General features: G+C 46.7%; 6 protein-coding genes across 6 annotated transcripts in view; 3 read left to right on the forward strand and 3 right to left on the reverse strand.

The window, feature by feature from the left end:
• The window catches only part of MAK21 (RNA-binding ribosome biosynthesis protein), a gene marked incomplete at both ends in the record, with an annotated part of 4543 nt that extends 2755 nt beyond the window's left edge, over nt 1-1788 (forward strand). The window contains one exon of the mRNA XM_018858522.1: nt 317-1788. Coding sequence (XP_018713864.1) covers nt 317-1788 — 1472 coding nt within the window. The remainder of the gene's footprint in view (nt 1-316) is intronic.
• Nucleotides 1789-2622: 834 nt separating this feature from the next.
• Nucleotides 2623-4032, forward strand: RAS2 (Ras2p). Its single transcript, XM_018855502.1, has one exon. The coding sequence runs from the start codon at nt 2714-2716 to the stop codon at nt 3947-3949; it is 1236 nt and encodes a 411-aa protein (XP_018713865.1). The 5' UTR covers nt 2623-2713; the 3' UTR covers nt 3950-4032.
• Nucleotides 4033-4051: 19 nt separating this feature from the next.
• On the reverse strand, nt 4052-7297 carry PKC1 (protein kinase C; the record flags this gene model as incomplete). The annotated part of the gene is made up of 1 exon (XM_018856830.1): nt 4052-7297. One exon carries the CDS (start codon nt 7295-7297, stop codon nt 4052-4054), a length of 3246 nt encoding a protein of 1081 aa, XP_018713866.1.
• A 685-nt stretch (nt 7298-7982) lies between these two features.
• METBIDRAFT_36251 (uncharacterized protein) lies at nt 7983-10976 on the reverse strand (the record flags this gene model as incomplete). The annotated part of the gene is made up of 2 exons (XM_018856711.1): nt 7983-9627; nt 9745-10976. The coding sequence occupies 2 exons, from the start codon at nt 10974-10976 to the stop codon at nt 7983-7985; spliced, it is 2877 nt and encodes a 958-aa protein (XP_018713867.1).
• Nucleotides 10977-11173: 197 nt separating this feature from the next.
• Nucleotides 11174-15467, reverse strand: HSL1 (protein kinase; the record flags this gene model as incomplete). The annotated part of the gene is made up of 2 exons (XM_018858283.1): nt 11174-11858; nt 11928-15467. The coding sequence occupies 2 exons, from the start codon at nt 15465-15467 to the stop codon at nt 11277-11279; spliced, it is 4122 nt and encodes a 1373-aa protein (XP_018713868.1). The 3' UTR covers nt 11174-11276.
• Nucleotides 15468-18778: 3311 nt separating this feature from the next.
• METBIDRAFT_38640 (serine/threonine protein kinase) lies at nt 18779-20716 on the forward strand (the record flags this gene model as incomplete). The annotated part of the gene is made up of 2 exons (XM_018857027.1): nt 18779-18943; nt 18989-20716. The coding sequence occupies 2 exons, from the start codon at nt 18779-18781 to the stop codon at nt 20714-20716; spliced, it is 1893 nt and encodes a 630-aa protein (XP_018713869.1).
• Nucleotides 20717-20991: the final 275 nt, after the last annotated feature.

A 20991-nucleotide genomic window follows, 5' to 3' on the forward strand; every position in this document is an offset into this window, starting at 1 on the left:
AAAACATCTTACCAGATTCTTCAATTAGAGGAAACTCATCCCGCTATGAAAAAGATTGTCACTGACTCTGTCACAGACATGGTGCTTCAAAAGAACCACGATTACCATTCGCAATATTACACAATCTTGACTCTTAACCAAACTATCTTGCTGCGTGGTGATACCGATTTGGCTAACTCATTAGTAAAAACTTATTTCTCTCTTTTTGAGAAAATTCTTATTGAGTCTGATCCCGCGTTGAAAGATGCAGCTGAGGACAAAGTGCTCGGAAAGAGCGAAAGAGGAAGAAAGAATAACAGAAAAGCTTTCAAGAAAGGTAAAAAAGGAGGAAAGTCTGTTAAGAAAGAAGAGAAATCCGAAGAAGAGGTTGTTGAGGAACGCAGTGCTAAAATGTTTTCTGCTCTTCTTACCGGCTTGAATCGTGCGTTTCCATTTTCAGATTTACCTTCCGAAATTTACTCAAATCATTTGAACACCTTGTACAAAATCACTCACTCCACCAACTTCAACACCTCCGTGCAAGCTTTGGTATTAGTGCAGCAGATTATTTCTCAACAAGATTTGGATTCGTCTCGTTTCTACCGCACTCTTTATGAGTCATTGATGGATCCCAGATTGGTGAACTCCTCAAAACAAGGCATTTACTTAAACTTGTTGTTCAAGTCTTTGAAAAATGATATTCAAAACATTCCTAGAGTTTTGGCTTTTGTGAAGAGGATTCTTCAAATTTGTTGTCACTGGGTTAACGTTGGTGCAATAACTGGTATGTTTTATTTGCTTATGGAGTTAAGCAAAACTCATCCACAGATCTTGGAGTTAATGGAGGCAGAGGGTGCCAGACCAGAAAATCTCACTTCTGACTCCAATGTGGACACGAAAGTCGATGACTCAGAGTATGACCCCAAGAAGCGAGACCCAGAGTATGCCAATGCTCAAAAATCCAGTATGTGGGAGATTGCTCTGTTTATGAACCACTACCACCCATCAGTCTCAATTTACGCGACGTCGCTCGTCGAAGGTAAACCCCAAGTTAAGCCTGATTTGGGGCTTTTCCTGTTGGCTCACTTCTTGGATAGATTTGTTTACAAGAATGCTAAGCAGAAAAGTAACTTAAAGGGCTCCTCAATCATGCAGCCCTTGGGTGGGGGTCACCTGGGCTCACTATTGGTGCGTGCAACAAATGTCAAATCATCTGATATCCCGGTCAATACAATTGATTGGCTTTCAAAGAAGGCGGAACTGGTCAGACCAGACGAAAAATTCTTCTACGACTATTTCACTAGAAATGAGAAGAAGATTCGTGGCAAAAAGTCGCGCGACGAAAACGACGAAGATGAAGAATTCGGAGAAGAGGAGGTCTGGGATGCTTTAGTGAAACTGAAGCCTGATGTTGAAGGTTCTGATGACGCTGGCTTCTCGGACTTTGACGAGGCAGACTTTGCTGATATGAGTGATTTGGATGAGAACGCCGACGGAGCCGCAGACGATTTTGAGAATTTTGAAGATGCAGGTGAATTTCCAGAGGACAGTGATGTTGCAGAGGATTCTGATGAAGGTGCCTTTAGTGCTCTTCAAAACGACGAGGATGAAGTGAGCGATGGTGAGTTCAGTCTAAATGAAGATGAAGAACTAAACAACAGCGATCAATCCATTGATGCAGGCACCGAGAAGAAGAGGAAACTGGACGGCGAGCACAAGAAAAAGAAGAAGACCAAATTACTGGCCTTGCCTACATTTGCCTCTGCTGAAGACTACGCCCAATACTTAGGCTCAGACGATGAAATGTGAGACTGGTTCCTGAACGAAAGACAACGATTCAGACTGAACTGAATCAAGTGGGTAGTGTAAATATGTTGCTGAAATAGTTCCAAACTTTGAAGATTACCAGATTTGGAATTGTAAAATTCTCAAGTCCGGAACCCCGCAAGTCGGGGTTGTGTGCCTTTGAATTTTTGTGTGCACCTCATGAATCTTTGAGGCATTTAATGGTGCGAGGTAGTATCGGAACAAGACAATGAAGTGTAATGAGCACTGCTGTGTTGTTGCTTGAATAAGTTATCTAACAATCGAATACCCATGCTGGTCCTTAATGTGGTATATACTCGTGGCAATAGATAAAATCCGTTTTGAACGCTTGTCTCGGATTAATTTGCCACAACGTCTCAAAGCGCGATTTAAGCCTTATTGATGCGAGGCATTACACCGGGAATTATATGCAGAAGCTGAATATATCGCCGTTTCAGGTACGGAAGAGAGTGCGCGGCGTAGAAGACAGTGAATAAGGGAAGTGCAGCATAATACATCGAAGACTTTGAGATCTGGTATCTCTTTTTCCATGGATTCGTGAAATAAAACGTTTTCGACAGCTGGACATGCGTGCAGATTTTTAACGGATCTAACTAGTCATGGTTTCATGAATGAAATTAGCCGTGAAACTCTTTTTGTGCGATGAGATGAAATGTGATGACTGCGCTATTGTATTGGATTTCGCGCTGGTGCCGAAGCAACGCGAAATGGGTGACAGCGCAACAGGATTTAGCAAAGGAGTACTATGCACGTCCCACCTCGGCAATGCAAAATTCTAAGACAAGTCATTCAACGGCAATTTCTTGCTGAGATGGCAATTATTTGATTTAGCTTTCGTGTGCGCTCTTCTTCCTTTAGAGTTCTTTTCCGAGCGGAGGTAGCTCATAGCGTTTCCAAGAGACCGCCTATGCTCACGATCATCCTCCAAAGTCAAGAATTTGCCACGAGTATGAGACATACATTACGCCTCACCTTCGACTCGTCCATTCCTACATATCGGCTCTTATTTGTTGCATGCAGCGATCAAAGGTGCGCATTAAAAGTTCTCTCCAGGTGGCTCTGCTCCATCGTTTTTACTCCACTCAACAACCTCCTTTCTGCAATCAACTTCATTTTTTCGCCTTTTAAACCATCAGTCTATTCAAAGTCTCAACAATTTACTGATACAAAACGCCCCCAAAACGCCAGTAAGCTCTTTATTCCAACCTACGTCATGTACACTATAGTGGATGGAATCACCACGATGAACTCGCCCTTTGATATTCTAGTTATTGGACAGAGAGGCGTGGGCAAGACTACATTACTCCGAAAATATGTTATGGGTGCTCGTGACGTACCTGAGTTTGAGCTGTCAGAGTGCCTTGTTTACAAATCCGTTGAGAGGCCATGTCACTGCCTCAATTCAAGCTCTGTGACATCAGAAACTACCATCAATAAGCATATTTCAATTTTGAACAGCTCAGCAGGTGTGGATACCTTGTTGACACAAAATTCCTACCAAGTGAACAATGCACAAACAATGGTTTTTGCATATGCAGCAGCCAGCTCGGAATCGTTTGAAGCGCTTGAGTACACGATAAATTGTATTGAATCTGTCAGAGATAAACTTCCACCATGTGTCATAGTAAGTTTGAAGCCAGATCTCAATCAGATGGACCAAGTACTGGCCAGTCAGGGAGAGGCACTAGCAAAAAGCTGCGGTGCATTGCTCTTTGTAGAGGCTGATTTATACGATGACAGGCCAGTTGATAATGTATTTGCTCCTCTCCTTGAAGTTTTGTTTCTCAAAGATGAGCATCAAAACTGTCTCCCAACAAATTTGGGAAATACCGAAGCTTTGTCAAATGACCTGAAAGACTTTCTAGTGGATGAAGTGGATAATTTGAAAGAAGACAGCTTCGTCCTTAAACGTATGGCTGAGATTACATTGAAGCGGACAAGCCCTACAAGTTCAAGGAGCAGTGCAGCAAAGTCAGAGAATCCCTCAGAGGTGTCAGTGCATCAACAACCAACAGAAAAACTTAATGAATTTAGAACCGCTTCTCTGAAGAGCTTGGAGTCCTCGTTTCGTACTTCGCGGTTGTCACAAGCTCCAGGTTCCAAGGTGGATAAAGCAACATCCAGCTGTTGTAACATAGTATAAGCTTTGTTCAATGAAATGATGATCTATATAATTCTTCCTATAACTTTTTTATGACATTAAAAATTCACGACCAACGATTATTTTATTACTTGTACTGATACCTCAAACAGGGGCATCGTCTGCTATGTGCGAAAACCCACGGAACTGTTCTTGCATCTCTGAGGTCAAGACAGTTTCCACAGGAGTCAACCTTGGTGTCTCAGAGGTGAACTCTTGATCAAAATTTGAGTAGTCATGCTCGCTCGTAACTTCCGGGAGGAATGGGGGTTGTATACGTAAGTTCAATACATCATCGAAATTGACATCCAGGAAGTATTGATGCTCCATAATTTCTAAAGCATCCCTTTCACCACTGCCCAATCTTTCTTTTGGATCTTTGGTCAACAAAGCCTGCAAAATTAGGACTGTTTGCCGAGGCATGCTGATTGGGTATCTTACATCATCATGCTCAATTGCATTAAAAACATCATCTTCGTCGTCGCCTTTGAAAGGACTCTGACATAACAACATTTGAAACATCAAAACCCCAAATGCCCACCAATCCACTGATCTTTCGTACTGCTTGCCCCCAATAATTTCTGGAGCCATAAATTCTGGCGTACCACAAAACGTGCCCGTTGTGCCCCTGTGCCACATGTTTTCCTTACATAATCCGTAGTCCGCTATCTTTATGTGTCCCTTCGTTGTCAACAAAATGTTGTCTAGTTTCAAGTCTCGGTACACAATACCATTTTCATGAAAATACTTCAAAGCCAATAAAACTTCGCAGGCATAGAATTTTGCCCGCTTAGCGGTGAATCGGTTCTTTTGAATATGCCACATCAAGTCGCCGCCAGAGACGTATTCCATGACGAAGTAAATTCTGTTCTCAGTTTGGAAACAGCAATGTAAATTTAAAAGGAAAGGATGCATTTCTTTGTTGGCAGTAAGAAAAACTCTTTTTTCAGATTTTACACTGTCAGCTTCTTCATTCTCAACAATGAAGTCTTTCTTTAAAACTTTAATGGCACACAACTTCGCTGTTTGTCTGGATTCTGCCAACATGACTTTACCAAAGTTACCCTTGCCCAAAACAGCTAAGAATTGAAAATCATCAAGTCCGATTCTCCTTCTTTTCTTCGACCTGCTCGAGCGACCCTCGCGCGTTCGACTATGGGACGATGCTTCTTGTGCAGATACTTGAGGCACATCACGAGGAAGAATAGTATCGTTGTAATTGAAATTTTCGAATGCGTTAACGTTACTTGACGACTCAAATGGATTGTTGGTGCTGGTGTCTGCAAGCATCTTACTTTGAGGATTGTTTCCTGTTTCGAAGTCCTCCAGTTTGTTGGAAATAAAAGTATAGTCATGTCTTTGGTCTTCCAAATCACGATCTGCTATTTTATCATCTTCATGGGGTGAGGATCTTATTGGGTGTCTTGCGTATGGTGAGTCAATTGATTCCTGCACTTGTTTGTTTGATTTCGTGGGCAATTTAAATTTCATGCCACTGTCCTCTTCATCTTCAAACCGTTGAGCCTGCAGAGACTGAGGTTGCAATTTATGGTATGGATGTGAGTGTGCATTCTCTTTGCTTAGCGATTCTTCAGTTCGAGAGTACTGGTCAGTGCTTGGTGTAGTCTGCAACGGTGGGATCATTTGTGTCCCACTAAATTTGGATGGAATTGGCGGTACATCTTTATCCTTTTGCTTCACAGACGTTTTTGGAGGGTTAGTAGACTTGATTGTCATCAAAATCTTGTTGGCCATCTCCATAGACATGCCGCAGAAGTCAGGAACCAAATGTGTACATTGAGTATGACACATGACACCACACTCCGAACATTTGCGGACATTTTTCTTTCCCCATGAGAGTATGTAGCCACAGTGACAACACCACTTGGTACCACGGTTCAGAACAGGCTCAAATCTATGAGGAATGCGGTGCTTGAATTTGACTTCGTCCTCGAAAGTCGTTCCCGATTTTGAAATACATTTAGTAACAACCTTCTGGAAACACTTCTTGTGGCACAAAAGTCGACAATCTTGGCACTGGAATCCAGAGTATCGTAAAAATTCGCCACACAAGGCGCATGACATGATATTGTAAAATTGTTTTTGAACGAACTGATGACCATGCTGTTCGAAAACTTCTTCCTTTTTTTGCTTGATGGCACCGTGACGACCAAGAGCACCCATGAAAGCGGATCTGCTCTCACCAGTGTCTTTTTCAAAAGTGAGATTGAGCAAAATTTGGCCGACTGGTTCAAGATTGACCCAGGCGGATACCAGTATGGCTTTCGTACTATCCACTGAGGACTTTACTTTATCTGTTGAGTCATCAGAGGGCCCACTGTGTACCAGAAAATTTGAGTTTCCCAGAGGAACCATCGGGGGTCTGTTCAAGGATTGCGCAGGTATGCTCAGAGCTGGTATCCAAACGTCATTTCCCATTTCATTGGCAATTTTCTTTTTACGGATTTCCTCGGCAATGTCTGAAAGAAGAATCCAGGTCAAAGCTACAGGGGTACGATGATTGCCGGACTTATCATAGACAGTGATCTCCAACTCGTGAGCCTTTTCCACTTGGAGCAGAAAATCGTCATTGAACTTGCCGTTCCGTGATCCATTTGTTTTGGCACGCTCCACATCATCGATTTTTATCGAGACAATGGACTCCGACTTCTTGTTAAACATAGGCAGTGCGATGTGGTCCACATCCCTGATGCAAGTTATTTGGATATTAAGACGTCCAGTCAAAGGCTTTCTGGCATATTTGGGAGTGTTCATAATTTCCAAATCACGGTTGACTTCTTCAACATCAACAAACATGCCCTGGTACTTTTTCAACGATCTGTTCAAGATCTGAATCCGTTGGTCAGATTCGAGCTTGCCGCCCTCAGCAGCACTTGACGAAGACTTGTCTCCATCCATCAAGTATAAGTGCGATATTTTCTCGTTTGCCGAGCGGTACTGATTCTCCACCTGGAGCTTGAACTGAAGCTGTTGAAGCATATATTGAATCTTATGACCCAATGACGGGCAGTCATATTTTATGAGATCAAACCGGGAGTACAAGGGTGCAGCTATCGAAGTCACGCGGGCTTTTCGTGGTGAGCCTTCAATTTCTCCCCGCCCAGATGAAACGGTGTTCTGAGATTCTCCAACCTTGAGTTGAAGCTTATCAAACGTTTCTTGGAGATAATCAATGTTAGACTGGGTCTCGCGAATTTGCGTGTTGCACCGTTGAATAACTTCTTGGTTTGAAGTGTTGCGCTTCACAGCCTGAAACCCCTGAATGAGCTTGATCTCTCGGTCAATTTTTCCTTTGATGTCTCCGAGAACTTTCTCTTTGGACTGCAGCATATTTCAAGATAGTATAGATAATTCTTGGTTGTTAAGGCGTGAAATTTTTGAATGATTGATTTGTTTTGTGTAAACTAGGTGTTGTGAGCCACAGAAGCTTTTTCGAAGCTTTTTACGTTGTTCCCGAAACAAGAACGAGAGACGTATCGAGATATTGCTCGCAGAGGCAATTCTAGGGAAACGAGAAAGAAATAATCTCCAAATCGTAAGAGTTCTATTCCGTCTATATGGCGCACTAGGAAATCACAGCCCAAGTCCCTCTCCAGAAGTAGGATACAGTTTTTAGGTGTTGCTATGAAAGATCGTGAGAATGCCGGATTTTGTGTTGACGAGTTTCCCCATGCGGATGGCTGATCCAATGCTGACACGCACGTGATCGTTCCACCGCATGCTTTTGCCGCGGCCAGCGAGGCATGGCTGCAACTATGCATATTAGTTCCAAATAATATATTCAGAGCTGTTAGAATTGCCAAACCGATTTCTTGGCCAACAGAAAGAAGGTATCCTGGCAAGATTAGTATTTTTTCTTTCATTTGCATCATCTTGCTCCTTTATTTTGCAACTTTAACTCCACGCGAGATTCCCATGATACGAAGAATCTGAACAACCAATGTAGTCACTTTATCTTTCAATTGGGCCACATTGGCTTTCATTTCACACCTGTTTCTTTTAGGATTTTACACTGCTATTTGTCATTACACCTGCAGTTGCAGTCTGGAACAGGACAAATATAGTGCTTGCTGAACCACTCCTCCGCGTGATGCGCGTGGTATCCATGGCTGCAGCTCAAGCAAAAGCTGAACTTGTTGTCAAAATCTACATGGACAGAACTTCCGTTTGTATCTGTAGACTTTGAATCAGCTACCAGAGCAGTGGATCCGCCAAGCGTCAAGAGGCAAATTGCACACCGGGGCAACTGAGAGCCACAATGTGGGCACAGATTGAAGTAGTTGTTGGTTCCCTTGAGACTCAATCTGTGGTTGAATTGTTTCATCAAGATAGAATTGTTCGTGGCACTCTTTGCATTTTTTGAAGAGTTCGATGACATGTTTTTTTTGCACAGCTTGCACTGTAAATATACTTGTCTCGGTGCCGGTCGGATGGTCACGACATCACTCGAATTGCGTGAGGACTTTGTTCTGGCAACATCAAACTTGGCTCTTTGCTTAAAGTAGCCCCATGAGTTGAGTAATTCTCTGTAACAGTCAATCCAATGATCCACTCTCTCATCTTTGAAATACCTTGGGACAGCGAATTGTGCAATCAAAGCAGCAGTCTGCACATCAGACGTTCGATCCACATACGATTGCAAAAGATCTATTCCTCTTGGTGTTAGCCCCGTCAAGATAAGACCCTCTAGTTCCCCCTTGGTTACAACAGAATCCGCCACTCTGTTGAGATAGACGTTCAAGTCTTTATCGGACAAAAACCGGATAGCTATACCTAGTCTCTCCCTCAAAGGTAAGCTATGTTCATCCAACACGTCCCACCAGTCATTATCAGCGATGAAGGCAAAAATTGCCCTCAAGTACAGATTGTCAAGTTCCAGTGAGAGTTTGCGGCACTGATCGTTCCAAGGCAGATTAATGTTCGAGTCCTTATACGCCATGTATCCAGCTACTGCAGTGGACATAAGTTGAAGACGCTCTTTCTTTGATGCAGACAAGATTTCTATAGCTCGGGATACATCACCGTGAAAGACAGCCCAGCCTGCAGCCTTTTCGATTTGTCCATCCTTGACAAGCACATTGAGCTTCTCATCGAATTCATGTGAAGCAAGGTACCATCCACTCACAATGAGAGAAAGTTTTCTTTGCAACGGTCTCTCACTTGTGTGTAATACACTGATGCCCGAAGACTTCTCGCCTTTGCTGGCGGCAATAACTCTCACTGCATTGGCGAACATGTCCTCAGAAATTGGCTTGTTCTGTCTGACCCTATTTTGTCCTCTGAGCTCCTCAACACCTTTCCACATTGCAAGTACGCCAACATATCCCAAATCCGCGCCTTCTTTGACCATTGTACCCTTTTCGAGCGATTTTTTTGCTAGGGTTATCCATTTCCAGGTGTTTCTTAACAGCAATGAGGCCCCAGCGCCTTCTGTGTTTTCCAACACTTGGAAGTTTCTCTCGCTATCAACCCCGTACCCACACTCGACGCGTTGGCGGATTGCACAGCAAATATCATTACGCAACACGTCCGATAAATCCAATATGCGACGAAGCGGGATATACACATCCTCTTCCTCTGCGCGTTTCTGATCACTGAAATTTCTCTCCGCATACGCGCTTGGGGCCTCTACTGGTCTCACACTGGAAAGTGGTTCAGTACTTTCTTCGTCGCCTATTGTAGAGATTGCTTCCTCCGAAAAAGTGGGATGGGCCTTGAAGTTTTCATTTCCATTTATGTGAGATTTCAAAACTGCTTGTGGGGCCTGCTCGGCCGACAAGGGCGAGTCTAGGAAGCGGGTCAAAGTTCCCTCTGGACCAGCTACGGAGAACTCGTTGCAAGAGTTGAAGTCAAGTGCCTCCACGCTCTCAGCAACAGGCATGCGAAACACCAGCCCCTTTTCTCTCATACAGACGAAGTTGGTCGAAGTGTGCGAGGACGTATCGGGCGAGTAGTCGAAGGAGATCACACGAGGCAAGTCTGTCTTGCAGTCCAAAACCATGGCCACAAAAAGCAGGTCCTCACGTGGGTTGTAGAGCTGCATGCTCTGTTGTTTGAGGCCAGACACAACATCAGTGTTTGAAGTGAGCGTTGGCAAAGCCATGCTATTGTTTTTCGGCACAACACCTGTGTTCCATCTGCGAATGAGATCGCCATTGAAAACCGCGGCGAACTCACCGCGTCTGATGGTGGAGTAGCGAAAGCAAGATGCCGCACCCCGCCGCAGGTTGTCGCTCATCAACTTCGGGAAGAGGAGCACTGGCGATTCCGAGGACATGGATCCTTTGCCAGTACTTACAAGTTTCCTGCGGTCCCAGATGGACACGGAGCCGTCCTCGCTCATAGACGAGAACATCTGCAGCTGAAATGTGTCTTGTGCCAATTTCATGGTGCTCTTTGTGGCCACCTGGTATATTGGCGTGGGTGACAGGTCGCGTAGATCGAATTCTCGCAAAAGCTTGTACCCTCCAGCCATGAGCAACATGCCCGATGGGTCACTACTGTTGAACAAAGTGGACAACGTGGCCTCATTGGCCAAATATCCGGCCTGCGGGCGGATTGCGCGGGCGCCTTCATCGTCGTCTGCGGCCAAAAACACCAGGGCATGTTTCGTCAAGTCCCAAACCTGCAACGAGTTGTCCTGGCGCGATTTGTCGAAACTGGCCGCGACAAGCAGCTGATCATTGAAACTGAGCGAGTTACAGGGCCTATTGTGTTTGGTTTTGAGCTGCACGCTGGAACTGCTATCCCGCGTGATGTCAAAGATGTGTGCATTGCCGTCCATAGTGCCGACGCCTGTCCAGCCCACACGGGCCTTCAGATACGCCATGCACTGGATATGTTCTATGCCTGTGTGAGAGTGCATTTTGAGCAATTCATTTGATTCAATGCCTTCGATTTCATGGTGGGTTTGATAGAGCGTGATCTCGTCACCAAGCGGATTCACCGCTAGAAACTGCTGCTCGTAGCCTATGTCCCAGCCCAATGCACGCACGATGTTTCCCGGCATTGGTAGCGTGTTTATACGAGATGTTCCACTGATCCGTCAATGCAGTGCTCCAAAGATTTTCTCTAATTTGCGAGTGTCTGGAGCTAAAGTTTGTAGGGTTGCAACTATGCAACGCTTGGTCATGAATGCGGTGCGGCGTACCGCACCGCGCGTTGATAGCTCCAAGTACTTGGAAGCGGGACGAAACATAAAATTTGATGACACTCAAATATATTAATATTAAACGAAAACACTGTATTCTACCTATTGAGAGCACTCTGTAAGAGCGGCTTTTCTTGTATTGTAGTTCTGGAGGACCCATCATACCTTTTGTCCAACAAAGGCATACGCGGTAGACTTGCGTACGTTCGTAGCCTCCTCTTCTTGTTTGATGACAAACGTCACCACGTCTACTAGATTTGAAAACCCGCTCTTAGAGCCTTTCACTCGGAGCAAATGGAGAGACGACAAGTCCACAAGGTCGATGATCTCCATTTTGAAGTGTAATTTGCGACCTCTGACGAACCTGCTGGGAATACTCCCGCAAATAAGAGCAAATTCCTCGTCAATATCCACATTGGCAACCGTTCCTTCCATCTGCTTTAGAGTGATCTGGTTTTTGATAATCCTCATTAACTCTGAGGACAGAAGGCTGGTATCCACAATATGAACTTTCCGGTCACCGGATTTTTTAGCTGACTCTCCACTCGGCTCCTCTCTGTTCTTTGACAATGACATGAAAAATCTCTTAAACCAACCAGGGTTTGACTGCTTTGGTGAGTTGCTGCTGGGCAAACGCTTATCATTTGATTTCGCTGTCAATGTAGAAAATCTGTCGTGGCCGTTCTGTTTCCCTTCCTTAAGCTCTGGTGCTTTAGGCGCCTCTCTCATTGGCTTCAAGCTCTCTTTTCCTGCAATTGAAGTCGAACTTTGTACCTTGTCATCTCTATGGCTGGACTTCCGGGAACGGACATCGACTAGATGCTCTCCCTGCGGCACAGATGGGCTGGGAAGCGATTTTTTCTCATACTTGACCGTGTTATTGCGGCTTGGCTCTGTACCCGTCGAGTTGATTTTAGCATGTACGTCCATTGAGCTGAAAATCTGAGTTGATGCTGTGGACTTTCTCAATGAGCTTGTGCTGCCTTGATGACGCGCCTTTAAAAGAGACGAACCTCCAGCAATTTCAAGGTGCTCTGTATTGGATGTGACATCAAATGCGGCCAGTGGAAACCTGCTCCGACTGAGACGTGAAATTTTGGGGGAGGAATTTTGGTAGTGTGACTCTTCATCTAAAGTTGATGTATCTAGGATGTTAGCATGTGTACCAGCGGCGTTGAACGAAGAATTCCTAGACTCAGATTGTTCGTGCAGCTTGCCGAAGGTTGAGGTGTCTTTAGCTGTAGACTTGTCTTGATCTCTTTGGTATAAGGTTTCATAAGACTTGTACATCGATTTGATCGAACTACCTGCTTCCTCATCGACAAGAGTGCTTTTTGATGCCATGTTGTTATCCTTCAGATGGTCATGTGAAGTCGATTGCCCAGACTTATCGAGAACTGAGCTCAAGTAATAGTCGGACAACCCTTCTTGTTGAGAACTTGCATCCATACCGTTCACTTCAGGGTTGAAACTTTGGTTCATGTTTATCAACTTATCAGTTAAGTTGAAATCCTCTGACATTGTTGAGTCTTCAGAAACAACACTATCCTCCAAACTGGTAGCATTCTTTTCCAATGTAGACCCACGCACAGAATCAGTGAAATCACATGAGCTAAGGGAAACAAAATTCATATCACCATCATCATTGTGTGAGTTCAAATTCGTTCTGGACTCGGTATCCGTCAATCTGAGACCCAAACCAGGAAAGTCCTTCGAACTTGACCGGCTGATCTGACCTTGACCTTGCGTCGTGGTAAGTGATTTCCTTCCGCTTTTTCTCTTCACTGTACCAGAGCTCATGGTGTTTTGCATGATCATCATATTCGCTGATTCCGGCTGAGAATGAAGAAGGTCAAAAAAAGACGATCTAGAAAATTCTGGGCGTGGGATCAAAGACCGTCTTCCTTCAGTCACATGATATTGCCTTTGAATTTCATTTTCGAACTGTATCTGAGAAGAGTCAGCTGGGGATCTCTCACTTATATCATTGAGCATGGAATACTGCACGCTTTGCCGTCCTTCAGACTTCAAATGTGCTGATGATCTCTTATAGGAAGCGTTCGTGTGTTGGATGGCCCCATCATCATGTTCTGCTGAGTTGGATGTTATTAGATTTTCTTTCTGAAGAAGTCCAGCCAAGTTCTTGGACGTAGAAGTTTTTATCACAGAGCTAGAGCGTGATATGACTGAGGACGGAGAAGCTTGTGGACTAAAACTGATGCCTAATCTCTGCAAGACCTTACTGTTTTTTTCTGCAACAGAATTACCAGACTTGGCATGCGAATTGAGAGTCCTTGCTCTCATTAAAGAGTTGATGCCTACCCTAGGGTCTAAAGATGACGTTGGTGCGGGTAGAGACACATTTCTGGTGGAATTGATCTGAGATATCTTTTGCGAAGCCTCTTTCAGCTTCTCATGTAAAAGTTTTGACTGCCATTTCTTCTCTTCATCAAAGTCTTTCAACTTTATGGTAGACTTGGTTGAAGACGGGTTCTTGCATGCGGATTGACTGGTCAGTTTGGCTTCTACGGTCTGAGCCGAGTATTCCACGCTTGGTTTGCCTATAGCAGAAAGATTCAAGGAAGCCTTGCTAGAACGACTGTTGATGATTTTCAGTTTTCCAAAACCTTCAATGCTGTGCTTCCCATTTTTTTCTTGACGCACACCCGTTTTTGTCTGACTTTTCACATTGGAATCAAAAGTATCTTGGCAAATCTGCTGGAAATTCAAGATAGTGCCATTTTGAGAAAAATTTTCCTTCTCTTCCTCCGTAATACCAACATAAGACGCATTGATAAATCCTGGTGTAAGTTTTCTGCTTATTGGCTTTGTTTCCTTTGACTTTGTCGAATAAATTTGATTGCTCAGGGAAGGCCTGCTACTCTTTGCTTTCAATGTAACAGTAGACGCAGTTCTCGAGATGACAGCGTTCTTGCGAGTAGTTATTTTTTTGGATGAGTTAGACGCCGTAAATGACGCGTTTGTGATATTTCTGAGCGCTTTCTTCTTACTGTGAACAGGACTTGAAGACTCTGAACGAGCATCACTTCTGAAAGACTTTGTGGCGGACGACGATTTGGGTAGTGTGTGCTTGGATTCCGAAGCAGTCAAATCTGAATCATCGTCAATGTAGTTTGTTGTACTCGAATTGAAAGAATGTGTATCGCGGTACCTCATGAGTAGGTAGTAAAACATTTTCTCTGGGTTCTTTTCCAGAGACAACAAACGCCGCAGAACTTGTTCCTCGGGACAATTGTGAAAGAGTATGCACAAGTTTCTTAAAATTTCCTTGTCGATTTCATCCATGCAAGAGATTGGCTTGATGCTGGACAGAGTGAGGAATGTTTGATCAGAGGTAGCAGACGGAACATCTGGGTATTTCGTCAAGAGTGGATGCGAAAGAATGTTCTCAATAGAGATCCTGTCCCTTGGGTTTACCTGCAACATTCTGGAAATGAGGTCCTTGGCCTCCCAAGAGATATCTTTCGGCATGATGAACTTGCCATTCTGCACCTTCATGAGCAACTTTCTGATATTCTCGTCATCAAATGGCAAGTGGCCCGTAAGGAGTGCAAACAAAATAATTCCACAGGACCAGATGTCCGAGGGGGCACCGTGGTAGTTTTCACCCGCCACAATTTCCGGAGAAGCGTAATGGGGTGAGCCGCAAGAAGTTTCTAGAAGTTTCTTGTCGATTTCTAAAGCAGCCATTCCAAAATCTGCAATCTTGATATTCTTGTTGAAGTCCAACAACAAGTTCTCAGGTTTCAAATCACGATGGCAGATGTTAAACTGATGCAAGTACGCAATCCCGCGAATGATTTGTTTGAAATAGCTGACAGCCTCGAACTCCAGTAGTTTGCCCCTTTTGATGAGATAGTCGAATAATTCTCCACCTTCAATATACTCTAAGATGAGGTAAAGGTCATTCTTATTCTCCCAAACATCGTACAAGCCCATGATGTTCGGATGAGCAATGAGCTTCATGATGATAATCTCACGTTCTATGCCGTATGGGAGACGAGCGGCATCGTTGTTCTTGTACTTTGGGTTTTCAAGTTTCTTGAAATTCAGTTTGGGTACGATTTTCACCGCCGCCAACTTGCCTGTGTGCACATTTTTCGCCAAGCGAACACGTCCCGTCGATCCACGGCCTAGTGTGCGCCCAAGTTTCCAAGGACCAATCTTGTTTTGGGCCCGTCTTTTCTTGGCTGACGAATTTGTGTTTGTAGAGATCTGCGACAATCGTTTTGTTGCATTGGTCACAGACTCAACTACTTTATCGACATTTGCCGGCAGCGAGGCTGTGTCAAGAATGTTTGCAGAAGTATGCTGAACCACAGTTGCCATTTTATGGGTGAATTGTGGGACCGAAGGGGTCTGTCTTTGTGTTCGTTGCGATGTGATTGCAGTGCGAGTTCTCGACAATGTAAGCCTCAATAAAAAGAAGAGAGTTCTTCAGACGAAGTTTGTGATGAGTAGCCTTGGATATTGATATACGGAATATCCTTCTCAAACCAGTATCTGACGCTTCTAAGACAGAGTGAAAAGATGAGCGAACGTGGATGGCAGGATCGTAGAGTCGAGAGAAATCAGTACTGCGACAGTGGCCAGATACGCTCCGTTGAAGGTACCAATGATGCAAGCAGCCGGGGAAGAAAGCAGTCCTAGAAGCTTGAAGTTTAATGGGCCGCAGGGATACTGACACTTTATCCACAATATCTTTCTCTAGAATCACGTATATTTACCGAGTGGTTGATGGTAAGTAGAGGATAAAAAACACAGATCGCATAGACGTGCACTGTTCTTCTTGGACGAGGGTCGGTAGCGAGGCAGGCCTGCGTCTATGTGCAGAACCATCGCCCGTAGGTAAACAAACATTAAGGCGGTGGCACCAGCGCGCTCTGCAGGACAGACAACAAGAAACAGCCAACGCGACTTTGGCCCCCAGTCAATGATTTTAATCAGCTGGTTTCCAAGTAACACGTCAGTTCTTGCAGGCCACAAGAATTGATTCCAGAGAACAGCTGGCATAATCTTTACTTGTATGACTGTTATGCGTATTGAAGAAAGAAACGCAGGAAATGATTTTTCTACATTCCTTAGATTCCGCTATTTTTCGGGCTTAGCGGTACTGTTCGCTATGTTCATATAGGCGGTGATGCGATTCTCTCGCGTTGCCCGGTCCTCTCATCCTGCGAAAGTGCACTGGCAAATTTGTACTTTTTCTTGCTTGTTTTTGTAAGACATGTGCCCAGCAGGAACGGGCAGTTGATCGATCTCCTATAATTTTTTGGAGCGAATTTATGGGCACCCTTGAACAATCCAAAACCTTGAGTGGTGTAATCTCCCCGAATCCGCACGCGCGCGGGCTCGCGTTTGGAGCCTAGATCAAGCGAGTTTCCGCAGTGTTATATTTGATCAAGGCAATGTAACTGGAGCCTCAACCTTCCATTCCGTTCTTCAAAATTTCAAAGCGTGTCACGTAGCGCAGGTTGCCCTAGAAATGCGGATGCTCACTTCGGGGAGGAGGCACCAAATTTTTTTTTGCGGTTGGATGTGATCGAGTTTGCCCGACTTTGGTTCTGAAATTCAGGTTCGCTTTAAGAATTTATGATAGGGTGGTTCTCTGGGGCCCAATGCGGAACTGTGCCAGGCCCCATCAGGAACGCGTTTTCTGGAGTCTGCTGCGCGATTAGGCTTTCGATGAGAATCGGGGTGCACAGGTCATGAAACACGGGGGTGCTGCATATGTTGTGTGATTGCATTAGAGTGGCCGTATTGATTGTGGCGTCGGCTACGGTTTCCACTGGGTTGGTAGGACGCGCTCAAAACTGTCCGTTGCTTTCATCGATGTTTCATGAGCCAAACAGATATTCATAGGTCTCCCCGGTCGATGTGGCGTCGGGGAGAGTACTCAAAGCTAGCATGCGGTGAGCTGATACCGTTAACCTTGCAAAAGATCGAACAGTGACTTTCCAGATTTCTGAGGCTTTTCAGCTGCTCCCGTTTGTCTTGTGTGAAACTCTAAGGTCCCTGATCTCAGCTAGGCCTTGATGGTCCTTGCAAGCGCATATGCGTCTACATGCGCTTCTGGTGTGGGTCCCGTCGGATGTCATGTCGAACGCCGCATGGATTGTTCGTCCTGTTTCCAGGGCCTTCCTCCATTTATTCACCGGATCAGAAATATAAGGTTGAGGTAGGCCCTGTGGTCTAGGAAGTCAGTGAAGGATAGTAAACCGACACGTGTATGTCCCGCGACGTCTGTCCGGAACCACGGTGGTGGCTGTACAGAAACCCAATAGTATAGTATGTTGTGATGCGCCTGTGGGGGTATCTATAGCCTCGTGCGTTCAAACAAATGACAGGATCATCATCTTTGCGGATCTTGGATGTGCCAGTGGCTTGTGATGTACAAGTATTCCATGGTTTGCGCTATTGATTATCTAATCGAGCATATCTAGCAGTATAGCGATTGGTCACACCCGACTCTTTTCCAGTCATGCAAGGCATGGTGGCTCGTCTCTCTTTAGGTAGTATGGTGAGGTGGTGAACTGGCCACAGCTCCAGTTGAGACCCGCCCTTCGTGGGTTCGAGTGCACTTCTCTGGCTACTGGTCCATCACACCCAAGCGGCTCGCGCTTTGTAGAAACCGCGAGTATTGGCATGCATACCAATGTATTTAATTCTACGGGCGTGGCCTGCTGACAGCTTGGCTGGCGGCTCTACACAGCGCTTCGCTCGCGCCTGCTTGAGAAGAGTTTTATTTTTGTAAGTTGCGTTTTTATCCAAGCACACTGAAGTCCCGGCTCCGGGACTAGAGGGAAATGAAAGATATGCATGAGCGCGTCCAGAGCCACTACAAATACGTGCATTCGCAGCCGTGATTTTAGGCGTTCCACACGCCCATTTCTAGCGGCGCTCTCGGGCTTGTGTGGATCGAAGGTGCAAGTACTAAGGAGCGAGAATAAACTAGTTTGGTCTGCCGGTGCCAGCAGCCCAGCCGGTTCTCATACCCAACGTCTGGTATGCTGGCGCGGCTGCTCTGCGCTGTGCCGACCTTCCAAGCGCGACAGGAGCCGTCCCGCCTCGGGCGGCAATAACCGCAGGAAATTGGAGGGCCGTCTTTTCGGGGCCGGTCCCAGACAGAGGCCCGCAGGCGAATCCCGCCCAAAAGAACAAACAATAACTGAAAAGACCACGGGCTCGGGTTTCCACATGAATGTGCCAAACAAATAAAAACATACGACCCCCGCCCGTCTTTCGCTTTTTGCCAGGGCCGCGGCGGTTTTCGGGCAGACTGCAAATTGTCCTCTCGCGCTTTGGTCTGCCCGTTTCTGGTCTGCCCCAGGGCCTGCCCATTATTGGCACGGCCATCATCAGCATGCCCGCCGTTCGTATGCCCATACTCCCCCGCCAAAAAAAAAACAATACCCGTGCCCCGCCGCCCTCTCGACAAGGTTTCCAAATCCGGCTGCCCTAAATCTCTAAGCAGCCCCTCGCCCGAAACACGGCCCATGTTGATCAAACGGCCCCGTCCCTCAGGCGCACACGCAGCCCTGGCCCCAGGCCAGGCCCCGCAGCCCGGCACGTGCCCCGCCTCTGGGGCCGCACCCCAAGGCGAGCGCCCGGCACCTCCCTCCCGCCTCGGCCTGTCCAAAATGCTCAAGTTCAAAAACAAATTCAAGTTCGGGACGTCGGAAAAAGACGTGCCCGCCAGGCCCGCCACGGCAGACTCCGACACGCGCTTGTCGTCGCAGCTGTCGCCGGGCGTGCCCGACTTCCACAAACTCTCGCTCGCCGACACGGCCAGCCAGCCCACCACCGTGGCCTCGTCCACCAAAATCACGCCGGTGTCGCTGCACCAGCAGCCGCCCGGCCCGGGCCACGCGCCGCCCACCGTGATGGCGTCCAACCCCGGCGTGCTCATCGTCAAGATCTACCGCCTGCAGAACGTGCTGCTCCCGATCCGGGTCAAGAACGACAAGCAGATATTGCAGGCGTTGGCGCAGAACACCAACGACGCGAGCGTGCTGGCTGCGTTGGGCAAGCGGCTCGCCGACTTGGCCCGGGCGGAGCTGGCCGCGGGCGCGGCCCCGGGCCCGGGCCCAGATCTGTTGGACGGCAGCGTGGCGGCGTCGCTCCTCCCGTCCAACATCAACATCCCCAACAGCAGCGGCGAGCGCACGGTGAAGCCGCTTCTCTTCATGACGGTCGAGTTCGACAACAACATGATCATGATCGAGTCGCGCAAGGGCAGCGTGGACTCGTGCCAGTGGGACCGCGTCATGACGTTCGACGTGACCAAGATGGTGGCCCACTCGCAGACCAGCGCCAACTTCTTGAACGTGAACCTCTATCTTCGGTTGCCGAACCGCTTGGTGCCCGCGCAGGAGCGGCAGGACAAGGTTGATTTGTTCACCGTGAGCAACTCGAACTCGTTCGGCGACTTGCAGATCGGGCTGATCAAGTTGCCGTTGAACCTCCGGTGCCACACCAAGGCCGTCCGCCTCGTCGACCACGAGTGCCTCAGGTTCAAGACCAACTTGGACGCGCTGGACGAGATGGGCGACATTTCCTTGAGCATCGACTTCAAGCCCCAGCTCAAGACCCACCTTTCCATCGAGGACTTCGACTTGCTCAAGGTCATTGGCAAGGGCTCGTTCGGCAAGGTCATGCAAGTCATGAAGAAGGACACCAAGCAGATCTACGCATTGAAGACATTGCGCAAACAGCACATCGTCTCTCGGATGGAGGTCACCCACACCCTCGCCGAGCGCACGGTGTTGGCGCGCATCAACAACCCTTTCATTGTACCGCTCAAGTTCTCTTTCCAGTCCCCGGAGAAACTCTACCTCGTGTTGTCCTTCATCAACGGCGGCGAGCTCTTTTACCATTTGCAGAAGTCGGGCAAGTTCACCATGGACAGGTCCCGCTTCTACATCGCAGAATTGCTCACCGCGCTCGAAAGTCTTCATGACTTGGACGTCATCTACAGAGACCTCAAGCCGGAAAACATATTGATCGACTACCAGGGCCACATTGCTCTATGCGACTTTGGGTTGTGCAAGCTAAACATGACCAACGAGGACAAAACCAACACATTCTGCGGCACCCCGGAATACTTGGCTCCCGAATTGCTCTTGAACCAGGGCTACACCCGCAGCGTCGACTGGTGGACTCTCGGCACTCTTCTATACGAGATGTTGACGGGTTTGCCTCCTTTTTACGACGACGACGTCTCTACTATGTACAAGAAGATCTTGCAAAATCCCCTCAAATTCCCAAGCTTCTTGACTGGAACTGATGCGGAAGATTTGTTGATCAAGTTGTTGCAGAAGGATGCATCCAAAAGATTGAGCGACGCCCCGTCTATCAAAAGCCATCCTTTTTTTGCCAATATCGATTGGAAGAAACTCTTGGATAAAGGCTACGCACCACCATTCAAGCCTACTGTGAATGGCTTTTTGGATACTTCCAACTTTGACCAAGATTTTACGAACGAGAGACCACAAGACTCGGTGGTGGATGATTTCCTCAGCGAATCCGTGCAGAAGCAATTCGGCGGCTGGACCTACAACGGTGAGACAGTTCTTTAAACTTGCATGCTTGAGGATGCAGATTGCTCCCCAAAGGTAGATGGCGTATCTTGTCACAAAAGAAAGTGGCAGTAGAGGAGCAGGGCCATGTTTTCTGCATCACACTAGTACAGTTGGGGAAATCAGGAGTAGATTTCAAATGGGCTATTTCACAACAGGAATGGGTCGGGAGTAGGTCGGGTGCGAGAGCTGAAGAAAAAAAAAAGACATCCTGCGTGCAATACACCAAATGCTTTCGCATCTCAAGTTCTCGCCATCTCACAGGTTGAAAATCT

The sequence above is a fragment of the Metschnikowia bicuspidata genome (assembly GCF_001664035.1).
Source record: "Metschnikowia bicuspidata var. bicuspidata NRRL YB-4993 chromosome Unknown METBIscaffold_1, whole genome shotgun sequence".
Taxonomy (NCBI): domain Eukaryota; kingdom Fungi; phylum Ascomycota; class Pichiomycetes; order Serinales; family Metschnikowiaceae; genus Metschnikowia; species Metschnikowia bicuspidata.